The 17,187-nt window shown below is 36.6% G+C and overlaps 6 protein-coding genes across 7 annotated transcripts; 4 read left to right on the plus strand and 2 right to left on the minus strand.

Moving 5' to 3' along the window:
- The first annotated feature begins 334 nt into the window (after positions 1-334).
- On the plus strand, positions 335-2,477 carry LOC120773908 (protein-serine O-palmitoleoyltransferase porcupine). 2 transcript variants are annotated; one of them, XM_040103091.1, is made up of 2 exons: positions 335-433; positions 507-2,477. In XM_040103091.1, exon 2 carries the CDS (start codon positions 563-565, stop codon positions 2,021-2,023), a length of 1,461 nt encoding a protein of 486 aa, XP_039959025.1. In that variant the 5' UTR covers positions 335-433; positions 507-562; the 3' UTR covers positions 2,024-2,477. The 2 variants fall into 2 exon arrangements, with proteins under 2 accessions (XP_039959025.1, XP_039959026.1); XM_040103092.1 differs by having other exon boundaries at positions 372-440.
- Positions 2,478-3,053: 576 nt separating this feature from the next.
- LOC120775770 (TM2 domain-containing protein CG11103) lies at positions 3,054-4,769 on the plus strand. Its single transcript, XM_040106103.1, has 2 exons — positions 3,054-3,093; positions 3,152-4,769. The coding sequence occupies exon 2, from the start codon at positions 4,051-4,053 to the stop codon at positions 4,699-4,701; it is 651 nt and encodes a 216-aa protein (XP_039962037.1). The 5' UTR covers positions 3,054-3,093; positions 3,152-4,050; the 3' UTR covers positions 4,702-4,769.
- Positions 4,770-6,224: 1,455 nt separating this feature from the next.
- On the minus strand, positions 6,225-8,207 carry LOC120775868 (cathepsin B). The gene is made up of 5 exons (XM_040106238.1): positions 8,097-8,207; positions 7,888-8,027; positions 7,584-7,832; positions 6,882-7,049; positions 6,225-6,817 (listed from the first exon to the last, which is right to left on the minus strand). The coding sequence occupies exons 2-5, from the start codon at positions 8,020-8,022 to the stop codon at positions 6,338-6,340; spliced, it is 1,032 nt and encodes a 343-aa protein (XP_039962172.1). The 5' UTR covers positions 8,023-8,027; positions 8,097-8,207; the 3' UTR covers positions 6,225-6,337.
- Positions 8,208-8,846: 639 nt separating this feature from the next.
- Positions 8,847-10,279, plus strand: LOC120775867 (syntaxin-16). The gene is made up of 3 exons (XM_040106236.1): positions 8,847-9,095; positions 9,156-9,289; positions 9,350-10,279. The coding sequence occupies exons 1-3, from the start codon at positions 9,012-9,014 to the stop codon at positions 10,200-10,202; spliced, it is 1,071 nt and encodes a 356-aa protein (XP_039962170.1). The 5' UTR covers positions 8,847-9,011; the 3' UTR covers positions 10,203-10,279.
- LOC120775869 (RNA-binding protein pno1) lies at positions 10,219-11,897 on the minus strand. The gene is made up of 3 exons (XM_040106239.1): positions 11,582-11,897; positions 11,435-11,528; positions 10,219-10,714 (listed from the first exon to the last, which is right to left on the minus strand). The coding sequence occupies exons 1-3, from the start codon at positions 11,779-11,781 to the stop codon at positions 10,301-10,303; spliced, it is 708 nt and encodes a 235-aa protein (XP_039962173.1). The 5' UTR covers positions 11,782-11,897; the 3' UTR covers positions 10,219-10,300.
- Positions 11,898-12,199: 302 nt separating this feature from the next.
- LOC120775866 (synembryn) lies at positions 12,200-14,278 on the plus strand. The gene is made up of 2 exons (XM_040106235.1): positions 12,200-12,432; positions 12,604-14,278. The coding sequence occupies exons 1-2, from the start codon at positions 12,352-12,354 to the stop codon at positions 14,200-14,202; spliced, it is 1,680 nt and encodes a 559-aa protein (XP_039962169.1). The 5' UTR covers positions 12,200-12,351; the 3' UTR covers positions 14,203-14,278.
- The last annotated feature ends 2,909 nt before the right edge of the window (positions 14,279-17,187 follow it).

The raw sequence follows: 17,187 nt of genomic DNA on the forward strand, positions 1-17,187 counted from the left end.
TTCTGTTTAAATTTTTACACCAAAAGGAGGTAAGGATTTTATGTATATTAATCATTTAATTTTCATTTTAAGAATTTTAAATTATTGCAGTGTAATAATAATGTAAATAAAAATGTATGTTCATATACTCGCTTTTATGAGTACGATTACATAACAAACACAAAATAAAATATTAAATAACAGAGGGAATCACAGAAGCTGAAAGCGTTCATTCTGACGTTATTTTTTATCTGTCTAGCATAACGAGAAAAGTATTATGTAAATCAGCCATTACGATTTCATTAAAATGCAACCATGAGAGATGCGTAAATGGAGACCGGCATTGGGATATATATGTATTGGTGTGTATTTAAATATTATATACATGTAGTAAATATTCAAAGAATATGTAGCAAAGGAGGTAAAAGTGCGTAAAGGATCAAACCATTGAAAAGTAAATAGTAATAGCTATTTAGATTTAGAAATGTAATATAATACACATATAAATTAAAATTCAATTTCCATAGATTTAAAGATAGACGAAGTAATTTCCGTTAAAGCTCGTAAAAATAAATCTGAATATATGTACCTGTCATATTACAACTATGATGAGCCACTTGATTATGCCGAAGAGGAGTATGATACCATATTGGAGGAAAATCAGTCAATTAATTCGTGGGCAAACATTTGTGAAAGCTGCATTATACCATCCACTATGCAAATTATATGGTACATGGCAGTTTTAATTGGTTTTAGTCTCTTATGCCGCATGGCATTTGTATTTTGCTATTACCTCCCAAACAAAAAGGAGTGGCTTTTACATCTAATTTCTATATCAGCGGGATGCGGTATGTTAATTGTAGCTGTGGGCACTAATTCGTTTTTTATTATATTTTTTGCGATTATTTCGTATTCGATTATTCATTTAGTAAATTTGTTTTCACCTTTTAGAAAAAATATTGGTGTCATTATGGTAATATGTACAATTTTGACACAGCTTTGCTCTGAGCAAATATGGAAACATCAAATAGCTTGGCAAATGATTAAGGGATCCATCATGGTTGTGAATATGAAGATTATATCTATAGCTTTCGAAATGGAGCAAACAGTATTGAAAAATCAGCGCGTTATAATTGTTCCTAATGTATTTTCCTTTTTTGGTTATATTTTTACGCCTGCAAATTTAATCGTTGGCCCATGGGTTCCATACAGTTCTTATTTGTATAGCATTCGCTTGAATCCAATACATCAATTTCGTATGCGAAGAGTGATGTGGTGCGGCTTTTGCTGTTTGCTTTCGCTTGGTTTTATCAATTTGTCGAATTGCATTGTACCATATTTGATTTCAGATCCTCCGCTAATTTGGGTACGAATATTTCGTGATGCATTTGCGGTTCGCTGTAGCCATTACTTCGTCAGTTTTTTGTCGCAAGCTTCCATTACCGCTGGTGGTCTGTGTCTTGATAAGGACGATAAACCGAATAAGTGGTTGGGTTACATGGTCACACAGCCTATACATATCGAATTCCCTAGGTCACTGAGTTCAGTGGTACGAGCATGGAATATACCCATGCATAAATTTCTAAAAGAATTTATATTTCGGGGAATTTATAAACGTTTTAAAAGTCATTTTGTTGCAATTTTTGTAACATATTTAGTTTCATCACTTTTGCATGGCCAGTATTTGAAAATATACTTAGCGTTATTTTCACTGGCAATATTTGGTTTTGTAGAAAGCAAACTACGAAAAAAGATTTCTATCGCTTTTAATGCGTGTGTTACTACAGAAGCTTGCCAAAAGCCATGTCGTTTTAAATACTGCCCCAGTAAAGGTTGGCGAAGCGATGGCGCACTATTAGTAAAACTGACGAATATTTTATTTTCATTGGCGACAATTTTCCATTTAGCATACATAGGTGCAATGATGGAATCTATAGCTGACGAAGATAATGATTTTGCCGACAATTTAAATGTATGGTCGACAGTAAATTTTATTAATCATTGGTTAGTGTTGCTTACATATGCTCTTTGTTTAGTTATATAACCAATAGTGTAATTTGGCATTAAATGTAAGACGCTAAGTTAATTTATTTATAGTTTTGGAAATAAATAAAACACTTCGTGTAATTATATGAATTAAAAGTAATGATTATTTACTATGGAAACCTTAACTTTCAGTATTATATTATATGAAAATAAGTATAGTCGAGAATATCCACTCTATTTTCTCGACGATATTGATGGATTCACATCCCGAAAGCAAAAGTGCCTAGATTCTGCAATGCAGCGAATGCGAAAGCTTATCTTTGTACGAAACCCGTTCTTTTCCGCATCGACAGTAACTGATCGTTCTTTTGGAAATTAATTATTGGAATATTATACATAGGAATCTACCTCAACACACAATAATAGGAAAGCTGGCTGACTCGATGCAAGCAGTCTTCTATCGCTTGATAAAGCATCCATATACATACATACTTATAAAAAATGCAAAGCAATAAGTATTTTAGGTAGTTTAAAAACAACTGTAAAAACAAACAGTTAGGTAAGTTTTTAAAGTACTTGCATTTTGTTTTCAATTGTGAAATATAATAATAAAGAAAAAAAATATACTTATGTGTATAGTTCCTTTAACACATTGACTGACTGCCTAGCCAATTTTTGTTAAACCCATATTATCCTCGCAGTTTTTTTCATAATACCTGCAAAAATTATCAAAGAACCTTGAAAATTGGAATTATTGTGCAGATATTAGCCTACCAAGAAAACTTCAAATTTACGTCCCGTCAAGGAGCATGACAACTTTTCTATCATTCTTGGTGGCTGCTAATGTGTTAAAAGGAATATGTATACTATCCCACATATTAGGTTGTCAAAAATGTCCTGCGGAATTTTCGCTAGTTGGCGCTGAAAACCCGTAGTTCTAGTTTTATTCGTCGCATCGGGTCATGCTATAAAAATTGCGATAAAATCGCTGAATTGGTCGAAAGAAACCGGCATAGAAGCAGCCGTAGCATCGGTCAAGGGCTGGGCATGAGTCATCAAAAATTCATTTCAATTTCAATAAAAAAAAATCTATAAAAATACCGCAAGACTTTTTTGACAACCCATTATGTAAGTGTTTCGGATAGTTTTCTTAACTCGGCAGAAACCTAACTCTTAATTTTAACAGAAATATGTGGTTCTTAAGACGGAATTGACAAATCTAACCGATTCTCTTGTGGACATTTTCAACGCATGGGAGAAGGCTTCGTTGTTGTATGTGAATACAACCGTACAGATCGTACAATGGTTGTGAGACGCTGAGTTGAGAATAACAATGAACTTAATCTTCTGTGGCAATAATTATTGTTTTACAATTGCTAACTGTATTTTGCCACTTTTTTTTATCTAAACTATATAACTTGAAGCGCTAAGAAATTTACTGGGGATGAAAAAATTTAAACCGTATAGCATAATCCGAAAAAAAATGTTTGAATTAATCTACAGTTGTGTTTTTTATTATCAGATAAAACTCTTTGGAAATATTTTCTTGAACAATTTTCATCTTAACAATAACATTTTCCAGATGACAATGACAACCTTTCTATAACTGATAGTGTAAAGCTGCATCTAGTGATTCCGTTCCGCCCTTCCGTAGTGACAACGTAGTTGTTATGCTAATTTGAGCATTTTTGCTGTTTCAATGTAAATTGAAACGAGTTTGCTTTTTATAAGCAGGATTGCCAGTTTCGATATTTTGTGGTATTCAAAAATTAACTTGAAGTATTCTTAAACTAGCTCGAAATTACACTAAATGCAATTATTTGTAATTAGGTAGACCATTTTAATAATTGGATTCTAGTTTGAATGTTTTACAATATGAAAAATTATAACTGAAAAGTTAGATGTGTGCAAAACAATGTATACAAGTTGAGCATTGGCATTATTGCTCAAATGGGTTCAAGAGAGAACAACAAAACCTAAGTTGTCACTACGGAAGGGCGGGGCGGAAATCATTAGTTGCTGCTTAAGGAGTAATGTCAATAAATTGTAAAACTTAATATTGTTATTTGTGGCATAAAATAAACTATGGTAACGCACAGTAAACACATCCTATTTAATCCCTTAACTGTATTAATTGCTTTGGATTTAATTTCACATATGGGAGTAGTGAGTGCCATCCATGCACGCAGTGAAAAAGAAATGCAAACCACAGCTGTTCAATCGGTTGTGCCTATTACGTCTCCATCGTCTTTAACTGGTTCAGCCGCAGTATCCTCAGATTTCAACCCACTTGGACCAATGGTTATGTGTTCGTTTTTGCCTCGTGACTTTTTGGAGTGCAAAGATCCAATTGACCATGATAACAATAATACAGCCAGGGCAGTAAAAGGTTACGGATGCCTACGTTTTGGAGGATCTACGTATGAAGAAGTGGAGCATACAGAAGTTCTGTGCACAGTATTTTCCGATATTGATTGTTATGGACCACGAACATTTTTACGGGACGGTGTGCCCTGTGTGCGCTACACAGATCATTATTTTGTGACCACACTTATATATAGTATTTTATTAGGGTTCTTAGGTATGGATAGATTTTGTTTAGGCCAAACAGGCACAGCTGTAGGAAAGCTATTGACACTTGGTGGCGTTGGAGTATGGTGGGTTATTGATGTTATCCTACTTATCACAAACAACTTGCTTCCAGAGGATGGGAGCAATTGGAACCCTTACATATAAGATGGGAAGTACATATTTCCAAAATATTGTGATATTATAATACAATAAAATTTTAAATTTAATCATAATTTCTAGTTATTGATTCTTTTCATTAATCGACCTAATTTAGAAATGTATTATTTAACTTAATATCTTCTTCTTAACTGGCGTAGACACCGCTTAAGTGGCGACAATTGGATATTCCAAGCGTAGCCAGGTCCTTCTCCACCTGGTCCTTCCAACGGAGTGGAGGTGTTCCTCTTGCTCTGCTTCCCCCGGCGGGTACAGCGTCGAATACTCTCAGAGCTGGAGTGTTTTCGTCCATTCGGACAACATGACCTAGCCAACGTAGCCGCTGTCTTTTAATTCGCTGAACTATGTCAATGTCGTCGTATATCTTATACAGCTCATCGTTCCATCGAATGCGATATTCGCTATGGCCAATGCGCAGAGGACCATACATCTTTCGCAGAACCTTTCTCTCGAAAACTCGTAACGTCGACTCATAGGTTGCTGTCATCGTCCAAGCCTCTGCACCTTTAGCAGGACGGGAATTATGAGCGACTTATAGAGTTAGGTTTTTGTTCGTCGAGAGCGGACTTTACTTCTCAATTGCCTACTCAGTCCGAAGTAGCACCTGTTGGCAAGAGTTATCCTGCGTTGGATTTCCAGGCTGACATTGTTGATGGTGTTTACACTGGCTCCCAAATATACAAATTATATACAATTTCACGTCAACAGTGACGTCAGTGCCAAGTCGCGAGTGCGACGACTGTTTGTTTGATAACAGGAGATATTTCGTATTGCCCTCGTTCACTGCCAGACCCATTTCCTTGTCCAGTCTGGAGAAAGCAGAACTAACGGCGCGGGTGTTGAGGCCGATGATATCAATATCATCGGCATACGCCAGCAGCTGTACACTCTTATAAAAGATTGTACCTGTTCGATTAAGTTCTGCAGCTCGAATTATTTTCTCCAGCAGCAGGTTGAAGAAGTCGCACGATAGGGAGTCGCCTTGTCTGAAACCTCGTTTGGTATCGAACGGCTCGGAGAGGTCCTTCCCGATCCTGACTGAGCTTTTGGTGTTGCTCAACGTCAGTTTACACAGCCGTATTAGTTTTGCGGGGATACCAAATTCAGACATCGCGGCATAGAGGCAGTTCCTTTTCGTGCTGTCGAAAGCAGCTTTGAAATCGATGAAGAGGTGGTGAGTGTCGATTCTCCTTTCACGGGTCTTTTTGTAATTCCAATCGTTGCGCATGCTTTCGTCCGACCATATTTTGCAAAGAAGCTGATGCATGCTCCTTATCAGTTCTTCGTCGGCCGATAATCCATCGGCCCCCGCTGCTTTGTTGTTCTTCAGACGGGTAATTGCTATTCGAATTACTTAATATCAATATTAATAAAAAGCTGTTTTGATTTGTTTCATCAACTATATAGTTGAAAGAACGTATTATATTCTTTAAAATCATTTTGTTTCGTATTTAAATTAATATAAAAATTTCGTAAGATATACAAATAAAACGCAATACTTCTCAATTAACAATTAAAATATAGATATATATGTATGCATTAATATATTACATATTAATAATTTCCAATAAACATTTTTGAAGGTCTCAATTACGAATTTCCTGCCCTATATTATATCGGATATTTAGTTATTTTCAATCCTGGGAATACCTGCAGATATCGAGCTTTCGATTCCACAGTGATCTTCGCCACGCAAGATTTTAAAGTATCCATTATTTCCCCAATCTGTATTCCATGAATTGGCTATTAACCAGTATGGTGTATTATTTTCAACTCCCCATCCTAAGATACGAATAGCGTGACCTCCAAGGGCCTTTCCCACTACATGTTGATAAACACCGTCTTTGTACAATATTAAATCTTCATAAACTGTAAATGCTCCCTCAACAGGACCATTTTTATATATTTCTTCTTGGATGTCTCTCTGATTGCGGCCGATGGAATACGCTTTAGCACCATAATGTTTATCCTTTGCGTAATCACCTTTATAACTAGCTTGACATTTATGTTGACATCGGGGAGTCTTTCCGTGTTCACCATCGCAGGCTGGGCGCGTACCATTTACGTGATGTTCACATGGTGCAATCTCATATGGACGACAACCCTGATATAAGACAAATTATACAATTTGTTTATAAAACGATTATATGTATAATCATAGGCTTTACCTGATTAGAACCAAAAGCACCACCACTAACTATACCTTTTCGAGTCCAATAGCTCCAGGCAGCTCCTGGAAATCCTCCGTTGCATCCAAATCCACATGTATGGCAACATGATACCAAGTCGTCAGCAGAAAAGTGAAAATTTTTGGTTCCGTTGGAATGAATGCAAAACTATCCACGGAATATTGAAGTTTTAATAAAAGTGTAGGTTTTAGATTTAAATTTATGCATGTGTACTAAATAAACTCTACAGTATTGATGATAATTTCTGTCGATTGTACATATGTATTAAGAACAAATGTATGTACATGTACATATATTTTTTGTATATATTAAGAACAAATGACTCCTTGCGATAAGATTTATTATTAACAACAAAATTCCACGGAATGTTGAATTTTTAATAAGTGTAAATTTTAGAGTTAAATTTATGCATGTGTACTAAATAAACTCTACAGTATTGATGAAAATTTCTGTTGATTGTATGTATTAAGAACAAATGACTAATGCGATAAGGTTTAATATTAATAACAAAGCAGGTATGTGTATACATATATATATTTTTTGTATTTATTTTGCACTTAATACACACATTTTTATGTATTAGTGTACGAGATAGTTAACGATACGCAAAAAAAAGTTACAAACAAAGGAAAATATATGTATTTCGATCAACTGTACTCAATTTATATAGCATTCACTTACCCTATCTGACATTGCTTCCACTGCTCCAAACGCCCAACACGATCCGCAAGAACCTTGATCTCGTATTTCCGAAATAGTAGGACACTGAGACCACTGCTTTCTCGAATCAAATTCCTCTGGCAATTCAATTTCGCTATCACCAGATTCTTTTATTAATTGTGATAGTGCGAATTTATGCGAATCTGGGTGGACTCCCATTAAACCACGAATGTATTTCTCACCGATAGATTCAGGAAAATTCCTCCCCGGCTAAAAAAATTTAATATTTAGTTAAACCAATAAGTTCCTAAATAAAGTTTCTTACTGTCCATGTTTTCGCATTATTGCGCACCAGTTCAATGAATTCATTTGATAAAAAATGCGCATCAGTTGCATCTTTTTCTCCAGATACTACGATAGCAAGAGCCAATAAAAAAAAACCAACGAAAATAACTCTCATTTTCGCTAAAACAAAATGATGTTAATATATAAAAAAATAGAAATTTTGGAATAATCAATAAAAAAAAAAATTACCTAACTGCAAAAAGGTTTCCAAGTAACAAAGAATAGTATTATGTGAGCTTATCGAAATCGCACAAAAAATTAATCAAATTTGACAATAAAATATGAAACCTAATGTTGAACGGTTGTATAGAGGAGTATCTTTTATTACAAAAGGACAGTTTTGAAAGCTTTGAGTTAAATTATAATCAGGCCTCACCTGCGATAATATTTTTTAAAAGCGATCAAAGCCATACTGTTTAGCATATCTACGCTGCCTCTTCATAGGCAACAATTATTTGAATTATAAAATTCTGCCAATCCTATGTGTATACATGTGTACTAAATTTGGTAAATGTTCAGCAGAGCGGCTTTTCCGAAAACGTGCTAAACAGCATCAATAATTACGTATATATAATTTATAGAAAATATATTTTTAACATCTAAAGACGTGTAAAGTGCAAAAGTGAATTTTTGATTTCGGGAAATACGATATTTTTATATTAAAACAAAGAAAATATTGGTTTTAAAAGCACGCGTCTAACATATTCGTAAAGTAGAACCAAAAACGAGTATTTTAAGACATTTCCCGTGAAAATTGGTGCACGTCTTCGGAAAAGCCACTCTGCTGAATATTTACCCTAAATTTCAATATTATTTTTGTAGAAACTAGTCGTACGTATTAAACTGGCAAAATTTCAAATGAATGCAAACAAAATTTATCTGAATAATTATATCGGGTTGTATTGCCGCCTTTATATTGACATCTCCATTGAAATTATTACCTCTAATATTAATGTGTTAACGTCAATTGCCTATGGAAACAACAAATAAACAGTATTCATTAACATATGGATGAAAAATTAATCAAGTGAAAAAGTTATTGACGTTGGATATCTGCAATAACCATTTTAAAATAACTAATGTTTTAATTCTGATATAAACAATATGACTTCGCGTAACCTAACTGAGGTTTTTGTGATAATGCGCAATAATGCGTCCAAACATCGAAATTTGTATTCTGAAAGCAGAGTATATTATTTAATATCAAATATAATGTATGTTTTAATAAATTTCTTCCATTTTGGATAGTCGACAGATGATGCAGAACGTTTAATTAATAATTCAATCCGCGATGCAGAGGAAGGTTTAGAAATGCGGGATGACTACGGTACTCCTCCTTTGTGGATAGATAAGTTGGAGGAAGCACAATACACTTTATCTAAGTATTCGCATATGTAGGTTTTATTATCGATGCAGTAAATTTACTTTCCAACAATTTTTAGAATAAAGCCAAAACTTGATGAATTAGGTTCATTACATGCAAGACACCTGTTGCAACCTGCTTTTGATGAAACTTTTGAGGAAGAGAGAGAAATAGAATGCCTCAGCCAGGAGATTTCAAAACTTATCACATCCACTCACCGACATATACAATGCATTCGATCAAGTCTTGGTATAGGAACTAAGAAGGAACAGCGGTTAACAGAAAATGTGGTTACTTGTTTGCTACTTCAGTTGCAAGAATTGACCTCTAAATTTCGTAACAGCCAAAGTAATTACGTACGACAGCTGAACTCCAGAGAAGAACGTTCACAAAAATATTTTGGAAATGATGATTTCACAAACATTGACTTGGTTTCGGGTACTACAGATGATCATGATAATTTCGTAGATACCTTTGATAACTTTCTACAACCCGTTTCCTCTGTATTAAGTAATAATAAGTCTACTAATAAACGTGGCTATTTATATGATGATGAATCTTCTGAACAAATAGATGAAAATTTTCAACGTCCTTTATCGAACCGCATGACTAAACAGCAACTTCTGCTTTTTGAAGAAGAAAACACTCGCTTCGCAATTAATCGCGACGAAGAAGTCACCAAAATCGTAAAATCCATTTATGATCTCAATGATATATTTAAAGATCTTAGTCAAATGGTTCAAGAACAAGGTACTATATTGGATCGTATTGATTACAATGTCGAGCAAACTCAGACAAGGGTATCTGAAGGACTTCGGCAATTACAACGTGCTGAAATGTATCAAAGAAAAAACCGGAAAATGTGTATTATTATGGTGTTGGCATCTGTAACTTTATTCATGCTTCTCCTCCTTATTTTTACAAAGTTATAAATGTGAAAAATAAATATTTGTTATTAATTCAATATCTCAGTAAATTATAGTTCATATAATTATCACCAACATAATAATTATTATAATTATCTATTATTTCACATACGTTCTGACAACCGACTAGCCACTGACCGGAGATTCCCGTATACTTTACTTGGGGGTGAACCCAGAATAAGATTACAAATGGCCCTCCGTGCTAGTTGAATATTTTGATAGCTCCCTAAGATGTGAATTTTGCTGTCCGCCAAAACAATGCGAGTTTTTGTAACATTTTCTATAGTGAATTTTGTGCGTCCTCCTTTGCCTGCCAAACGTCCTATTGCGCGACTCAAGTGATCACCACGTAGAGTTTTTACATCCTTTACTTCAAATGTTTCAACAAATAAATCTTCTAAACGAAGCAGCGCCAAAGCGTCATCCACTTCGAATCCACAAAGGAATGCTTTAACAAAATCAGCACCTTTTTGAAGATTAGATATATCAGGTGTTTCATCGCTAATTCTTAGCTCTACCTAGATGAATAAAAACCGTTACATTTAATTTGCATGAATAAATTATTCTTTAACAATGGTATGTGATTTCTTAAGGGGTTACGTGAGTTTACGGGGTTCAAAAAATCGACTTTATATTGTCTTTTTTAATTTTACAACACCTCTAGAATATTGTCCTAAAATTTTATTAAATTAGATCCGAGTGGTAGTTTCGGAGATACTGCCTTGAGAACTTGTGTGCTCGAGGTTCCCTAGGCTAAGTGCGCCGTCTTTAAACGCGTTTTCGTCGAAATTGTGGTTTTGAAGTCTGTTGGCAAGATTTCTCGAGAACTCAACCTTTATCTACATCAGAACTACCATTTTCATTAAAATTTACAAAGGTCATTGAGATACAATTCTTAAAGGCTTGGACGAAGGATTTTTTTTGTATTCGACCTTTTTCGAAAAAAAATCGCGAAATTTCAATTTTATTTGTAAAAATGTCTGATAAAAATCCATATTTAAGTTTAAAGTTTTAACTAAAACACGTATTTTTTCACTTTAGATGGTCCTGATAACGCGGGCGAATCTTTTTTCCGTCGGGTCACCGGAAATGACGTCGCAATGGTCGTTTTAAAATTTTTTTTAATATTTAATTTTTTATGTGAGAAAAAATTGTTGAAAAATGATTTTTTTTTACCCGAGGAAACCCATGTAACCCCTTAAATCAAGTTTCAACCGTTGTATGATCAAAATACTTACTTGTTTCGCTTTCATATTAAATCTTATTTGTAACTTCATATGCTCGACTACCGGAGTAAAGATTTTCATCCAATGTTCTTTAAGAGATGAGTATCTAACAAATTTTAATGTCAGTTTCAAATTAAATATATTGTACTGTGATAATACCTGTGCGGTGGAACCGAAATTTTCCTAGTATCACTTTTTTGTCGTTTTGCACGCGGTGCTTGGAGTCTTTGCTTTGTTTCCTGCAATGGAGACTCCTCGTCAACTTGCATCGCTGTGTTATAATCCGCAGATCGCTTTGGAGCCTTTTTAGTCTCGGTAGGCGGTAAAAAATCATCACTGTTTATATTTTCCACTTCCATTATTAGTTTTCTTTTTAAATGTATCTTTTGCCAGAATATATTAATCTTCTTGATTGCTTTAAAAACTTCTACAAATAAAATGTTACAAAAACATGTGGCTGAAAATATTCGTAAAAGAAACGTCAAACTGATTATTTACATACAAAAATAATTTGACATTCAATATCAGATCAAATATGTAGTTCAAAACAGTATATAAAATATAACAGAACGTCTTCATCTTCAATTATATTAGAAATGTTCTGAAAGCAAATCTGCATAGAACTCTAGCATGCTACATAGATTTGCATATTTGAGTATAATTATGCGGACGCTTAACTTATGTTCGTTACTTTATTATTAATATGCATCTATAAAAATCCTCGTATCAAATGTATCACAATGCATAATAAGTCAATCGTAATCGGTGAATGAAATAAATATGTTTGTTTTAATAGTAAATGGGAGGTGTAGACATAGAATTATCGTATTGCAATATATGTATAATATGCCATAGTGAATGCATTTGTTTGGCTTTAGAGAGAAAAAGTTTTAAAGTTTTTTCTCTATCTTTTTAAACAAGAAATTTTAATGGAAGAACACAAATTAGAGGAATTGCGTAGCAAAAATTTCAGTCGGATTAAATCTATATTGACCGAATTTAATACAAAAGTAAGTATAAAATACAAATAATGGTAGATATGAATATATATTACGTACATATTTATATGTACATATATGCACATAGATTATAAAATCTAAACTGAAGTATGTACATACATATGGTATATCCCAAACAACAAAACACCGATGTAATATTTTTTTTTATTCTCAACTGTTTAGAATGATGACCTTTTCAATTTTTCGGCTTTCCATGTGGATGGGCGCTGGCATGCTTTGTGGCGTGCACTCTTTGATATACTTAAAGACGATAGCTTACAGGACTTGCATGATCTCACTTTAAATAGTGTCCGTATCCTCACTAGAGACAAATGTAGTTTACAAACAGAGGATTTAGAAGAAGATGTATCTTGTCTTCTTAAACTAGCTCATTTGGAGCATCCTGAAGCTGTAGAAGTTTCTGATGCTACTGAGCCAACTGGTTGTGAGTCGAATGTCATTGATTCGGACGTATTAACAGTTCAAAGTGTTAATGTACACTGGAGTGGTAACACAACCAGAGTTGTAGTTGAGTCTCTTAAGTGTCTGTGTAATTTAGTATACCAATGTGCAGATCGCCGTCGCCAATGCGTAAAATCTAACATTACAGATGCTATTCTAAAGCGGATCGCGTCATCTGTACAACATCCTCCTTCAGTTGAATTTTTTGATATGAAATTGTTATTTTTGATAACAGCAATGGAGCCAGCAACCCGTACACGTGTACAAATTGATTTAAATGGGGTGGCTTATATGACTGAATGGCTTGACGAAAAACTTGTAGAGACAGATGCTAGTGATGAGCATATGGATTTATTATGTGAGATCTTAAAGGTAATGTTTAATATTACTACAAATTCTGACAGAAGCCCAAATGAAAATGAAATTCAGAGTCGACACTTGACTGGTGTGCTACGAAAGTTGCTATTAAATTTCGGAGAACTAAGGAATGAGCGAGAACGTAGCATAATTATGCACGCCATTAACCTTTTGACAAACATTTCTAGTAGTTGTTTGACAGAGTTGATAATGAAAAGTGAATCAGGAGGTCCGGCCTCATCATCTTTATTAATTTATGAAGGATATAATGTACGTGCATTAGAAATAATTACGAGGTATTTAAAAGTGATATTAGATGAACAGGAAAAAGCTGCAACATCTAATGAGCAAATTTCTCCAGTTCTAACATTGCTGGTGAAGTGTGCACGAAGTGATAGGATTTTGCGTCACTATATTAGAAGTGTAGTGTTACCCCCATTACGAAATGTTTATACACGACCGGAGGTGGGAAATGAATTACGAAATCATTTATGTCGGTTTTTGACTTTACCAGAAATGATGTTGCGTGATTTAGCTACAGAGCTACTTTTTGTGTGCTGTAAAGAAAATGTATCACGTATGGTAAAACATACAGGCTATGGTAACGCTGCTGGTTTATTTGCAAAGCGCGGTCTCCTAGGAGGCCGGCACGTCGAAAGCACTGATTATTCTTCAGATAGCGAGGACAGCGATACAGAGGAATATAAACAAGTGCAACATAATATCAACCCAGTTATTGGATGTTATGAGGCTCCGAAAAAGAGTCCTCTCGAAGGTATGTCTGAGGAGCAGAAGCAATATGAGGCAATGCAGCTTGTAAATCTAATGGACAAATTACACAAAACGGGAGTGGTGCAACCTTGTCGAATTGGTGAGGACGGCAAACCACAACCAGTAGATCATATTTTACAATTGCAAGAGGAATTACCTCAACAACAAGCGGATCAGAAACGTAAAACCTAAAAGATTTTAGTAAACTAGAAATGATACAAAGCCAATTTGAAATAAATGATAAATATTGAAAGTTGAATTTTAAAACGTAAACGTAAATAATAAATTACATTTATTTTTTAGTTGTTTACTCTTATAGCCGTATTATAAAAAAGTCGTTAATGTTACTTACTATATAACCAAAGATTTTGTATGTATTACATATTATATCGGAAAATTTATACTAATGTGTGCTTCAATAAAATACTAAGAATAAGAATTTGAATTCATAAAATTAATTTCACACAAGTGAGGAAAGTTCTCTGATCGCCATTCACTGGAGGATGGAGTCATGTGTAGAAGTTCACGCAAGTGAGGAAAGTTCTCTGATCGCCATTCACTTGGGAGTGGCCAGAAGCGATTCTTTTACACATGGCTCAAGCAGCTCACTACTTCCGGTCTTTGACCAAGTATCCTCTGGGTAGCCTAAGAACATCCGTTCGAAGGCGAGCTAAAGTGAGAAGGCCAAACATCCCCTACATAGGGTTGTGCGCTGGGTTTGGGACCCGCCACGTAAAAAGCTCACCCCAATGAAAAACCAACAGCAGCCTCGGATGAGAGACCCCCCTTTTGATGACGACCATGGCAAACGAAATAAGGACTACGAATTAAGGGCATGCACCTGGAATGTCCGGTCCCTTAATTGGGAAGGTGCCGCTGCCCTGCTGGTTGATGTCCTCGTAAAAACAAAGGCTGACATCACCGCCGTCCAAGAAATGCGATGGACGGGACAAGGACAGAGACGAGTAGGTCCTTGTGGCATTTACTACGGTGGCCATATAAAGGAGCGCAAGTTTGGTGTTGGATTCGTGGTAGGAGAGAGACTCCGTCGCCGAGTACTATCATTCACTGCGGTGAATGAACGTCTAGCCACAATCCGCATCAAAGCAAGGTTTTTCAACATATCGCTGATCTGCGCGCACGCCCCGACGGAAGAGAAGGACGATGTGACCAAAGATGCCTTCTATGGTGCTTGGAACGCGCTTATGAAGGCTGCCCCCGCCACGATGTCAAAATCGTGCTTGGCGACTTTAACGCCAGGGTGGGCAAAGAAGGTATATTTGGCACTACGGTCGGTAAATTCAGCCTCCACGACGAAACATCCCCAAATGGGTTGAGGCTGATTGACTTCGCCGGGGCCCGAAATATGGTTATCTGTAGTACTAGATTCCAGCATAAGAAGATTCATCAAGCTAGCTGGCTGTTTCCGGATCGAAAAACTACCAACCAGATCGATCATGTTGTGATAGATGGAAGACACGTCTCCAGTGTTTTAGATGTGCGTACGCTCCGAGGTCCTATCATCGACTCGGACCACTATCTTGTTGCAGCTAAGATTCGCACCCGCCTCTGTGCAGCAAAAAACGCACGCCACCAAACACAAGGAAGGTTCGACGTCGAGAAGCTGCAATCACAACAGACAGCCGAACGATTTTCTACTCGGTTTGCACTCCTGCTCTCTGAGAGCACTCGTCAACAACGCGGTATAAGGGAACTGTGGGACGGTATTTCAAACTGCTTACGTAGAGCTGCAACCGAAAACATTGGTTTTCGGAAAGTGCAAAAGAACAGCTGGTACGACGAGGAGTGCTGTGTCGCAGCGGAGAGAAAACCGGCTGCCTACCTCGCAACGTTACGATCGACCACTACACGTGGGGGATGGGATAGATACCGAGAGTTGAAGAGCAAAGCGAGACGCATTTGTAGACAGAAGAAGAAAGAGACCGAAATGCGTGAGTACGAAGAGCTTGATAAGCTGGCCGACAGGGGTAATGCTCGAAAATTCTACGAAAAAATGCGGCGGCTTACAGAAGGTTTCAAGACCAGAGCATACTCTTGTAGAACCCTCAAAGGTGATCTAGTCACTGATGCCCAGAGCATACTTAAATTATGGAGGGAACACTTCTCCAGCCTGCTGAATGGCAGTGAACGCACAACACCAGGAGAAGGAGAACCCGATTCCCCAATCGATGACGATGGAGCAGACGTTCCATTACCCGACCATGAAGAAGTTCGAATAGCAATTGCCCGCCTGAAGAACAACAAAGCGGCAGGGGCCGACGGATTGCCGGCCGAGCTATTCAAACACGGCGGCGAAGAACTGATAAGGAGCATGCATCAGCTTCTTTGTAAAATATGGTCGGACGAAAGCATGCCCAACGATTGGAATTTAAGTGTGCTATGCCCAATCCATAAGAAAGGTGACCCCACAATCTGCGCCAACTACTGTGGGATTAGTCTCCTCAACATCGCATATAAGGTTCTATCGAGCGTATTGTGTGAAAGATTAAAGCCCACCGTCAACAAACTGATTGGACCTTATCAGTGTGGCTTCAGACCTGGAAAACCACCTGGAGATATTCACCATGCGCCAAATCTTGGAAAAGACCCGTGAAAGAAGAATCGACACACACCACCTCTTCGTCGATTTCAAAGCTGCTTCCGACAGCACGAAAAGGAGCTGCCTTTATGCCGCGATGTCTGACTTTGGTATCCCCGCAAAACTGATACGGCTGTGTAAGCTGACGTTGAGCAACACCAAAAGCTCCGTCAGAATCGGGAAGGACCTCTCCGAGCCGTTCGATACCAAACGAGGTTTCAGACAAGGCGATTCCCTATCGTGTGACTTTTTCAACCTGCTTCTGGAGAAAATAGTTCGAGCTGCAGAACTTAATAGAGAAGGTACCATCTGTTATAAGAGTGTACAGCTGCTGGCGTATGTCGATGATATTGATATCATCGGCCTCAACACCCGCGCCGTTAGTTCTACTTTCTCCAGACTGGACAAGGAAGCAAAACAAATGGGTCTGGCAGTGAACGAGGGCAAAACGAAATATCTCCTGTCATCAAACAAACAGTCGTAGCACTCGCGACTTGGAACTCACGTCACTGTTGACAGTCATAACTTTGAAGTCGTAGATAATTTCGTCTATCTTGGAACCAGCGTAAACACCACCA

This window comes from Bactrocera tryoni, chromosome 4, assembly GCF_016617805.1.
Source record: "Bactrocera tryoni isolate S06 chromosome 4, CSIRO_BtryS06_freeze2, whole genome shotgun sequence".
Lineage (NCBI taxonomy): Eukaryota > Metazoa > Arthropoda > Insecta > Diptera > Tephritidae > Bactrocera > Bactrocera tryoni.

Bases quoted from the DNA above. Each gene is read 5' to 3' on its own strand.
- LOC120773908 (XM_040103091.1), top strand. From the start codon at position 563: ATGTACCTGTCATATTACAACTATGATGAGCCACTTGATTATGCCGAA.
- LOC120775770 (XM_040106103.1), top strand. From the start codon at position 4,051: ATGGTAACGCACAGTAAACACATCCTATTTAATCCCTTAACTGTATTA.
- LOC120775868 (XM_040106238.1), bottom strand. From the start codon at position 8,022: ATGAGAGTTATTTTCGTTGGTTTTTTTTTATTGGCTCTTGCTATCGTA. The intron at 7,050-7,583 runs GTAAGTGAATGC...TTCCGTGGATAG, and splicing joins TGGAAGCAATGTCAGATAGG to TTTTGCATTCATTCCAACGG. The intron at 6,818-6,881 runs GTAAAGCCTATG...GTCTTATATCAG, and splicing joins GTGCTTTTGGTTCTAATCAG to GGTTGTCGTCCATATGAGAT.
- LOC120775867 (XM_040106236.1), top strand. From the start codon at position 9,012: ATGACTTCGCGTAACCTAACTGAGGTTTTTGTGATAATGCGCAATAAT. The intron at 9,096-9,155 runs GTATATTATTTA...CATTTTGGATAG, and splicing joins ATTTGTATTCTGAAAGCAGA to TCGACAGATGATGCAGAACG. The intron at 9,290-9,349 runs GTATTCGCATAT...AACAATTTTTAG, and splicing joins GCACAATACACTTTATCTAA to AATAAAGCCAAAACTTGATG.
- LOC120775869 (XM_040106239.1), bottom strand. From the start codon at position 11,781: ATGGAAGTGGAAAATATAAACAGTGATGATTTTTTACCGCCTACCGAG. The intron at 11,529-11,581 runs GTATTATCACAG...AAAATTTGTTAG, and splicing joins ATTTCGGTTCCACCGCACAG to ATACTCATCTCTTAAAGAAC. The intron at 10,715-11,434 runs GTAAGTATTTTG...TTATTCATCTAG, and splicing joins TTAATATGAAAGCGAAACAA to GTAGAGCTAAGAATTAGCGA.
- LOC120775866 (XM_040106235.1), top strand. From the start codon at position 12,352: ATGGAAGAACACAAATTAGAGGAATTGCGTAGCAAAAATTTCAGTCGG. The intron at 12,433-12,603 runs GTAAGTATAAAA...TCAACTGTTTAG, and splicing joins TGACCGAATTTAATACAAAA to AATGATGACCTTTTCAATTT.